This window comes from Sarcophilus harrisii, chromosome 3, assembly GCF_902635505.1.
Source record: "Sarcophilus harrisii chromosome 3, mSarHar1.11, whole genome shotgun sequence".
Classification (NCBI taxonomy): domain Eukaryota; kingdom Metazoa; phylum Chordata; class Mammalia; order Dasyuromorphia; family Dasyuridae; genus Sarcophilus; species Sarcophilus harrisii.
The window spans coordinates 234420622-234431608 of NC_045428.1; the positions used below are offsets into that span (position 1 = coordinate 234420622).

At 33.3% G+C, this 10987-nt stretch overlaps 1 protein-coding gene across 2 annotated transcripts in view; it reads left to right on the forward strand.

Moving 5' to 3' along the window:
* HSF2BP (heat shock transcription factor 2 binding protein) overlaps positions 1–8095 on the forward strand; it is a 97144-nt gene extending 89049 nt beyond the window's left edge. The window contains exons 8-9 of one of the 2 annotated variants that reach the window (XR_004232919.1): positions 2232–2345; positions 7269–7352. Coding sequence is in view for 1 of the 2 variants with exons in the window: in XM_031959216.1 (XP_031815076.1) it covers positions 7269–7477 (209 nt within the window). In the remaining variant the exon portion in view is untranslated. Of the gene's footprint in view, positions 1–2231; positions 2346–7268 lie in introns of both variants that reach the window. The other variant, XM_031959216.1, reaches the window with a different exon arrangement.
* Positions 8096–10987: the final 2892 nt, after the last annotated feature.

The window sequence follows — 10987 nt, forward strand, 5'->3', positions numbered from 1 at the left end:
AGCATCATGAAGACTTGGACATGACTGAATGACAAGGACAGCAACAATTATTATCAATAAAAATTCTCTTTCTTTGCTTGGGCAAACCATGGAATAGAAATGGATTTATGACAGCTAAAGGTTTTAATGACACAAAACCAGTATATTTTGATTTTTTTGTACTTCATGGCACTAAATGCACAGTGTAAATAGCTTATGAATGGATCCAGTGATGGTGATGCTAGCTAAGTTGAGAGCAACTCAGCACAAGATTGGCAGTATGGTGTAAATATTTTCATCAGTAGTAATTCTGAAAAATATTTTACTAAGTTATCAAGTATTTTCCTTCCATATTAGGAAGAGGAATATGCACACTAAAGTAGTTATAAATACATTAATATGGCTCATAATGGCACCAAACCATTCCCCCATGAAGACAGATTTATAGCTGAAAACTCTGATTACAAGAAAATACAAAGATAATGCTCTTTTCCCACCCCGAGAGCTTGCTAGTTTTTATTTTCGCAGCATTCTTCTCTTTGGTAGGTATACCTCTACAGCTTGATGAGAACCTAACAGAACTTGTGCTCTAGTGACATAACTTTTAAGATTTCAGGGTCATCTCCAAACCATACTGAAATATAGGACCAGGATTCTAATGGAAGCAGCATAGTTTTATAGAATGGGAATTAATTTTATTTCCTAAAATTATGGAAAGAGAAAATTAATGATGAGGGAAAATTCCATAGGAAAATATAGTAGTTTGTTTTCTTAGTAATATCATAAAAACTATTTTTTAGGTATTGTAAAAAAAATCAACATCATTATCTATTGTTTTCCAGCTACCAGTGATAACATGCTATCTCAGAAAGGTAATAAGTATTGATTAAATGCCTACTAAAGTGCCAGGTAATGTGCTAAGCCATAGGAATACTAAAAAACCAAAATGATATTATATGTCTCTTCAAGAATCTTATATTTGGGGAGACAACATACACACATATAAATATATACAAAATAACTGGAGGAATCAATAAAAACTTCATTTAGAAGCTGGTGCTTGATTTGTGTTTTAAAGGAAACAAGTGATTCCCTGGAGGTGAGGGGGTAATGCATTTCAGTCTTAGGGGAACTGCTACTGCAAAGACATAGAGATGGGAATTGAAGTGTTATATGTGGCAAACAGCAAGGCTTGTTTGGATGGATCTATAGCATTTAGGTTGGGGTCTCATAAATAGTAAGTTTAGAAAGGCAGACAAGGGTTCCCATGTTTTAAAATCTAAATAGGGAGCTTATATTTGATCAGAGCCACAAAAAGGGAGCCATTTGAATTTGTTGAATTGGAGCACCACAATCCTTTAGGAAAATCATTTCAACAGTTGTGTAGAGTATATTTTGAAGTGAAGAGAAACTTGAGGCAGGGATACAATTTAGAAGGCTATGACAGGCAACTGGCCAGGTGAGAGCTGATGAGGGACTACACCATAATGGTGACTATGTCTATAGAGAGAAGGGGACAAATGTGAGAGACGTTGTAGATATAGAAATGGGGTGGCTTGGCAGCTGGTCAGTTTTATGGAATAAGAAAATGAAGAGTAGAAGATAATGATGAAATTACAAATCTGGGTGACTGGAAGATTGTTTCCTATTGTTTCTATAGCTTATTTAAATGTAATTGTTTGCATGTTATCTCCCCCCATTAGATTGTGAAGTCCTTAAGGGCAATGACTACCTTTTTGTCTTTCTTTAGATCCCTAGTGCTTAGTACTGTGCAGAAATCAGAGCACTTAATCATTTTTTATTGATTTGCTGACCACTCTGATAACTTGTCAGGGTAGGAAGATGACCCTAGGGTTTTGAACGTTACATTAAGGGTGTGTGAGCTTTGGCAGTCTTTATTCTGCCATATGTATATGCGTATATTTGTATGTAAGGCAATTTATTAGTCTGAGAAAAATGATCAAGTCCTCTTCAGAGAACAAGAACAACTTCCTGTTGGCCAACAGTGTTCACAAAGAACTTGACAAAGAATAAGAATTGCAATAGCCATAAGCATTTTTCACAGTAATAAATCTTTGTCAATTCCAGCAATTGACAAAGTGGTCTACCAAAATCATATGAGTTTGAGATTGGAAACATTATTCTATGTAGTTCTCTTATTGTTATTTATTACTAATTTTGCATCATGATTTATTGTACAATGGATCCAATTCTTGAAATTAAAAAGAAAAATGCTTTGTTTTTTTCCTGAGGTGAAACCTAGGAGGACTCTAAAGTAAATATTCAATTTTGGGGGTGACTGATGCCACTGCAATTGATGTGTAACTTATTTTGAGGATTGTATCATCATTTACCTCATGCTAAATGTAAGTGTAATACAGTATAGAAAGTTTTATTGTAATTGATAGGAATTATAGCTTAGTAAATTTCCTTAAAATTAAGTGATTAAATAAGATGGACACCAAAGTGTTAAATGATAAGTACAGCTGGGACACAAAGGAAATAGGTAATGAATATAGTAAATTTTGTAGTTAACAGTTAACTACCTACATTGCTACATGCTCAGATGTTAGATCAGTCCATCAATATGGAGTTTTTATTTATTTGGAGAAGAAAATGAAACTGCTAATCACTATAAAGGGATTCAAGCAGGTTTCAATGAATTAATTTTTTTTATAAGAACCCTGTCCCTATCCCCTATCTCAGCTGCAAGCCTTAGGTCTGTGGAGTCCTAGACCCTGCTCTGGGGTCAGCAAAATACTGTAGGCTCACTTTTGGTTTGGCCTCTCAGTTTACTGTTTTACTCTAGTTTGGAGTCAAAGCAACAGAGCTCTTCCTGCTCTTTGTCCTGTATATAGAAAGCCAGAGGCCCCAGCCCAGTTGATGTTTTGGAAAGCTTTGTCTTGAATGTATCTCCTCTACTCCCTACCCCATCCTAACCCCAGTACCCAAAGGATTCTATCTCCTTTTTCTGACATGGGGCATAAAAATGATCTACTGTGATTGGTTCTTGGGTTTCCTAATCACTACTCAGTATGCTGCTTTTCTTTGCTCTTTGTTGTTGTTGCCTCAGTTTCTATATTTGTAAGATACAACTACAACTATTGTATCCATTGTTCAGATTTTAAAATGAGTGTTCTAAGTATAGTCATTATAAGCTATTAATTTACATTATGTTTTAGATTATAAGCAAACATGAAATTTCTGAAAATAGAAAATAATAATGCAGATGTCATATTGGTGCAAAAAAAGAAGGAATTTTTATTATAGGAATGTCTAAAGACAAAATGCTCAACTATCTCACTGATATATAAACAATCTATAGTGCTATATAATCTACAATCAACAATTTTCCTTTGAAAGTTAGCATTTTTGATTGAGAATTCTGACATTTGAGAAATTAAGGTTTAAAAAGGAATGTGTATCTAATAGTCTGTCCATTGCCATTTGAAAAGATCACCTGTTTCTTCCTCATGTACATGAGTCCTCTTTTTTTTTTTTTTAATGTAGATTTCCTGAGCAGCTTAGAAATATGAAATCAACGTGTCTCAATGCCATAGTCAAATCCTTTGGTCTGAAAGTCACATCCTTTGGTCTGAATCCAAAATTAGACTGATAATAATGATAGGAGTTGTTGAATTTTTTTGTGTGTATATGTGTGAGCCTTTTCTTCTACTTAAAGATAAATGTTTCTAGGCATCAGAAGGGCTATTGATATTAGCAGAAATAATTGTAACCATATTTTATATTTATATAGTACTTTAACGTTTGTAAAGCACTTTACATAAAAATTTACAACAACCCTATGAGGGAGGTGCTGTTATTAATCTCACTTTATAAATGAGGAAGCGGAGAGTTACAAAGGTTTAATTTATCCAAGGTCAAATAGCTAATGTTTGAGTTAGAAGTCAAATGCAGGGTTTCTTGACTCAGATTCTAGGCCTCTATCTCCAATGTCAGATTGCCTTTCTCATGAACTTTGTAAATATCAGTAAGTCAACATTAGCTTTTTTTGCATGTAAAGAAACTACTCGACCTGTGAGGAAACAGGAGCCCTCACTGACATACTTGAAAAACTGAAATCTATAACTCAAACAAAGGAGGTAATTTTTTAAAATAGGAATCTTTTTGCTGAAGGACATTGATCCTCTAATTCTCCATTCTGGATTTATTGGTATCCACCATAAACAAAAATTTTAGAATAGGAATCTTTTTGCTGAAGGACATTGATTCTCTAATTCTCCATTCTGGATTTTTTGGTATCCACCATAAAGAAAACAAAAACTTAAAAACTATAAATAATTTCATTGTGATGGTACCACTGTTTTCACTGTCAAAAATCATTTGACAAAAATAAATTCTTTGTCCAGGTGGCCAGAGAATGTTGTGGGCACATATGAATTGAGTTGATTCTGCTTGTAGAGTAAGTAGCATTTAAGCTGTTTAGTACTAATGTAACGCAAGGATTATAATGATCACAAGTGTTTCTGACAATAATAAAACGTTGCCAATTCTGACATTTGACAGATTGGTCAATCAAAACACAATATGAACATGGAGTTATAAATATTGTTCAATATGGTGATCTTATTAGTACTTTTGCATTATAATTTATTGTATGAACTGTCGTAAGCATAAAAAGAAAAAAAATGTATTTTTCCTAAAATGAAGCCTAGGAGGATCATAAAACAATTATTGATTGTTTAGGTGCTGCTGCAAATGATAACTTAATTTTAAGGACTATCATAGCTTACATAATAATAAATATAAGCTTAATACAATGTAAATAGTTTCATTGCAACATTATAACATTATAAATGTTAAATATAGCTGGATAGACTCTTCCCTGCCTCTGATTAACCATTTCTTCTCAGTCCCCTTTCATAGAAGAATATTGTGATTTTTATTATAGCTAGTTCAGGCTTTTGGTGGAATAGGATTTGATTTTTGTGAAAAGATATCTTTTAATTTATCTGGAAGGCCTAATTTGAAAAACTAAAAAAATAAACAAGTAGTATACTATGGTTTCTTTTATGTTGTTTTAATGAATCAAGATGATAAGCAAAAGGCTTTCAAGGGTATTGTTTATAATCGTTAAGAATATTCACATAATATTCACAAAATGAATACAAATATAATTCCTATGAACAAGAGATTACTGATTTCTGTAAGATTAACATATATCAGCAGCAGTATTAAGATTTCTCAATTTTTCAACTGAGTGCTGTGAGTAACTTCTTTTCATATTAAGTAGAGAAATCAGATGTTGCCCACTATAATTAACAGAACTCTAGCTAGCTAATTTTGTGTCCGAGGCAAGACTATAAAACTATACACACATAAATTCATATTAGCATGTGATATTTGGAGTCATAGTTATATATGTAATGTTTCTTAGAGTTGCCAGGGAGATAGGAATGCTAGAGATGGATACCTGCTAGAATCTTTCAGCATTTTTATCATTGAGTTCTCAAGAATTAGTCCTTCCCATGGACTGATGCAGCCAAGTTTGACAATAAATCCTACCCTCCAGGTCTAAGTATGAAAGGCCTAAATGACACCTCATGAACGAGAGAAGCTGAGAAGGGAACCAGAGCATAGCCAGCATTTGTAGGAAACCTGGTGCTAAATCCCAAATACATGATCTACTTCTGGGTTTGGGTGTCTTCCTAACTTTGTGTGTTATGCTATAAACCTGGAGTTTGTACTCTAAAGGGGGAAAAAGATTGGTATTTAAATAACTTCAATACTTCAATATCTATGATTTCATCTAGGTATTCTTTAAGAGTTTATAAAGTATTAGAGGAACTGAATCTAGGTGCTACATCTTATTCTACCTGTATAATTTTGCATAAATTAATTAGTCTCTCCAGATCTCAGTTTCCTAATCTGATGATCCAATAAAGAGATTGAACTAATTGATCTCAGATCTCTTCTATCTCTGCATTTAAAATTCTAAGTTTTGGTAGAAGAAAAATCTATCAGACTGATGCTGAATTAATCGTGAATCTTTTTCAATTTAGTTAGGCTGATCCTTGGATATTGTACATTATCATTAAGCCTATACTCAAAAGACTTTCCAGTTTCTTGAGATCTACTATAGTTTATACTGTCTTTGATCTTACCCACAATCTTCTCCATAGCACATTAAAGCAATGAAATTGTATTTTAGTAGAGGACATGTAATTGTAATGCACAATAATCATTATAAGTGAATTAGAGAATTTTAGTCAAGAAAAAGATAAAAAAAAAAAACAATGGGTTTTATCCCAGCTAATGAATTTAGTCATGAAAGTTTCTTGCTTCATAAAGTTATTTTTTCTGTCTTTTGTCATCTGTGTGATATTTGGGTGCAAAGTAAGTGTACTGATGAAATGTTATGCCAGTGGAAAAAGTTATCATAAACTCAAGGATGTAAAATTATTTTTGACTTCAGCATATGGAAATTATGTGATCATTAATTTGTGGTGATGTGACTGCTGATTACTATTCAGAATATAGTAGAGGTTTTTTCTTATTTCTTACAACATACATTATCAGTTATGGAAATAATCTTTTTCAGATTTTTATTTTCCTCAGTTACATGTAAAAATAAAAACTTTTTTTTTGGTATACATGTACATTCATTTTATTTATTTATTCATTCATCTATTTATTTATTTATTACAAATTTCCTTATAAATCATGTTAGAAGAGAAAAATCAGAACAAATGGAAAAAACAACAGAAGAAAAAGAAAGAAAAAGTGAACATAGCATGTATTTTTTTCTGTTTTTAAAAATTCTTTTTTTTATTAAAGCTTTTTATTTACAAAACATATGCATGGATAATTTTTCAATATTGACCCTTGCAAAACCTTCTGTTTCAAATTTTCCCTTCCTTCCCCTCACCCTATCCCCTAATTGGCAGGTAGTCCAATATATGTTAAATATATTAAGATATATGTTAAATCCAATATATGTACACATATTATAAAGTATATCTTGCATAGCATGTGTTAATTTATATTCAGTCTCCATAGTTCTCTCTGGACATGGATAATGTTTTCTATCCAAAGTTTATTCAGATTGCCTTGGATCACTGAACCACTGAGGAGAACCAAGTTTGTCATAGTTCATCATCGCACAATCTTGCTGTTGCTGTGTACAATTCTGCTTGTTTCACTCAGTGTCAGTTCATGTAAATCTTTCTTTTACAGAAAAACAGACTGTTTTTAGTGATAGAAACTTACATAAAGTTGCATGAGAACTTGTGTCAAATCAGAAGCTTGAAATTTTTTATTTTATTTAGATCCAGATGCAGAAGTATGTCTTCATGTTCTTCGACTTATCCAGTCTGTGGTTCTGGAAACAGAAGTCTTCTCCAAATTAGCATCACAATTCCGTGACTCCATGCTCCTTCAGCACATTATAACTATATCTAAGAGTCAAAATTTCAACCTCCGGACACTGGCTCAAGAACTCTTAGAAGATTTTAAAGTCCTGGAGTTTGAAGTGTAGAGATGCTTAGAAAATGAGATATTTTGGTTGTAGATGTCATTGTTTTTGATACTTTCCTCATCTTTAACTCTTTTATTTTGCATTTATTATGCTGTAACTGTATTTTCCACATGGCGAAATACAATGACTAGAGAAGGACATAAATTTACATGTGTATAGATTAAATTCCTTTTGGCAGAATATAAACATCTAAAAATAGTTTGGTGATACTGTCAAAGGTATCTCAAGAAGGCATATCTTGTTCATTTCTTGAATTCTTTCTGGATATCTGAACATCTTGAAAATGTTATTTCTCAAAGTGAATGATTCATTAAATTTGATTATGTTTTCATTAAGCCTTTAATTTTCCAATAAATATGATACCACGTAAAAATGGAAAGTGAAATAATTCTGTATCTTATAGGCCAGCATTTTCCTCGGGTGCCTGGGGTGTGTGTGTGTGTGTGTGTGTGTGTGTGTGTGTGTGTGTATGTGTGTGTGTAGTCATTTAAAAATAGTAACAGTTGATTATTGAAATGTTTTGGTAACTTTCTTATTTAGAAACCATGAATATTTTAACTCTACATTTGTTTTCTAATGTATTTGTTGTTTTTTAATAAATAAAAGCTAGAAGATTGGTAGATTTGTTAATGTGGTCATCTATTATCAATAAATATACATACTATCATCTTTTTTAAGATAGGGTGGAGGACCCTTCAAGAGAAAAGAGAAAATTTTGAACAGCTGCTAAGGAAAATGTAAGAATGTGATAAAATCAGCGAAGGAATAATAAATGAATTACTAATAAGTAGATACAGTTGGCATAATTGTTTGAATTCCAGGTGTGTGTGTGTGTGTGTGTGTGTGTGTGTGTGTATCAATAATTAGATACTAAGTACTTGGCACTGGTCTAAGTATTTTGCAAATATTTCATTTGATTCTCACAACAAGTCTGTGAGGTAAGTTCTAAGGTACACAGAGACATCAGGAAATTGTGAGCAGAAGTGGGTATTATCACTGACCCAGTAAGTAGCAGAATGCAAAGACCTTCTCATCCCTAAAGAGGACTTGGATGGCAATAGCATTGTTGGAAGGTTCTTATAACAGGGAATTGTAAAAGGGTCTATTCAACTGCTTCAGAGGAAGCAGACAGACTCTCAAAACCCTCTAAATAGATAATGATTTGGTATTTCCATGCCAAGCTTCCTGAGGATGATGAGGTTTTAGCTGTTGATCAAGGTGTACTGGGTACAAGGTGAAAGGTAGATTAAAGAGTGGACTTAATATGAACCATGTCATGTCTAAGGAGAACTTCATAGGTAGTCCATGAAGGGGAGAAAAGGCCTGGCAATCAGGAGTTGTAAGTTAACTCTTATGCATTTATCCTTTAAGCTTGAACCCTCTTTCATTTGGACTCTATATATACTGAAGAGAGATTGTATCACAGACTTTAGGGTGTGTGTGTGTGTGTGTGTGTGTGTGTGTGTGTGTGTGATTTAATCAACAGTTACTATACTAAATGTTGTTGTTCAGTAATTTCAGTCATATCCTACTCTTCGTGATCTAATTAGAGTTTTCTTGATAAAGATTCTGGAGTGGTTTGCCATTCATTTCTTTCTCCAGCTCATTTTACACATGAGGAGCTAACAGGGTTAAGTGACCTGCCCAGGGTCACACAGCCAGTAAGTATCTGAGGCTGATTTTGAAGATGTCTTCCTGCTTTTAGGCTCTGGCTCTATCCATTGTACCATCTAGTTGCCTATTATCCAAGTACCTACCTCTAATTCCATCTAAGTGATGTAAACTGATCATTATCCACAGAAACATACTGGTGGAAATTTTTATGCAATATCATTAGAAAAACTACCCCTCACCTTCAGGATTTCCACTAGATTTCTGATTGGGAATGAAACTGCTGAATTTAGGGGGTTCTTTGCTACTATGAATGAAGGCTTGGGAAAGTAATCTTGGAACATTTCTTTCAATAGCTTGAGAGCTGAATTAGGGCTTTAAAAAATGAGGAAGACTGGGTATGTTTGTTGAATTAAAGAAGAAGCAAATAGATAGAAATTAAAGATTAAAGAAAGGAGATGATTTAAAGGGCAATATTCAGGAAGAAATAGAATAAAATAAATGGAACATGAAGGATGTACTCTTGCCAAAGCAATCTAAGGAAACTCTCATTATCTTCCCCTTCTACTCTCACCATTACACCATCCTAGAGATTTATAGAAGGAAGTAGAAATTATCAGCACTTAGTTCATTCTGTTAGCTCTGAACTGAGAGTTTCATTCATTATATTTGGCACTTAGTCTCAGCTTCCAGCACTCTGAGGTATGCTATAGACCCTACTAATTATCAAAGATGCATACTTACATTCTGTATATTATATCAGTGCTAAACCAGCTTAAAGTCCTCTGGAAAAGAAGAGATTTTTATATTCCTCAGGAAATTGGTGGCAAAGGGCTGTCATTGATACGTTTCTTTTTATTTTTTTTTTCCTGAATCTATATTCCACAGTATGGAACAATATATTTGAGCCTATGACCCAAGATTGGGACTATCATAATTTCAGGATGAAATCTCTTATGTGCGTTTATATATAATATTTTTTTTAAAGGCAGTATCTGGAGGAGGCCAATTCCTAAGAATTATTGGCAAAATTAAAGCTTTCCCCTAGACAGGGAGGGGAATAAGAAGAAGTAGAAACGGAACACAGATTGAAAAATACAAGCCCACCATACTATGGAGTGTTCTTTACCTAGATAGAAGTGGATTGTAGTGTAGTTTGACTATCCAGTTAATGGAGGGGAATAGTATGAAATAAGATTGTATGAATGTTATCCTCCCATATTGTGGTGGACCTTGAGTGCCAAGTAGAGACATCTAAACTTTAATCTGTAGGCACTAAGTAGCCATTTTTGAGCAGAAGAATGATATGACTAGATCTTTGCATTAAAAAACAAAACCTTAATAGGGATTGCATTTAATTCAGTGTGCTAGAAGCTGCAAAGATGCAAATATAAGTAAGACACGGTTCCTACCCACACAGAACTTACATGAAAAGAGAAGTGAAATAGGTTTTGGGGAAATAGTACACATTTTATTAATATTTATTAGTATGAGGTAATATTTATTGCTTCCAGAGGAAGAAAAATCAGGCCCTGAAAATAAGGAGTTCTACAAAAAAGAGAACATATGCAGAGGTCTGTGGTTCTAGAACACTGAGTAAAATATTTAGAGATTTTTCTTTTTCTCTTACAAAAATTGAATTCTGCCGGAAACATGTTTTAGATAATGTTTCTAATTTAAAATTACTCTAAGTCATTTATCTCTTTGTCTTTTAAACTCAGATGAAGATGTGATAGTTATAAATTATTCTAGGTATAATTATGGGACTAATCAATGAAAGTCTAGTCCTTAGCATGTGCATAATATCCACATGGAAGCTTGATGACCCTGCTTGGAAATGTAGGGCCCTTTCCTTCTCTACTTTAGAGCACGTGCTGTAACTATTTCTTTCTGGCTAAG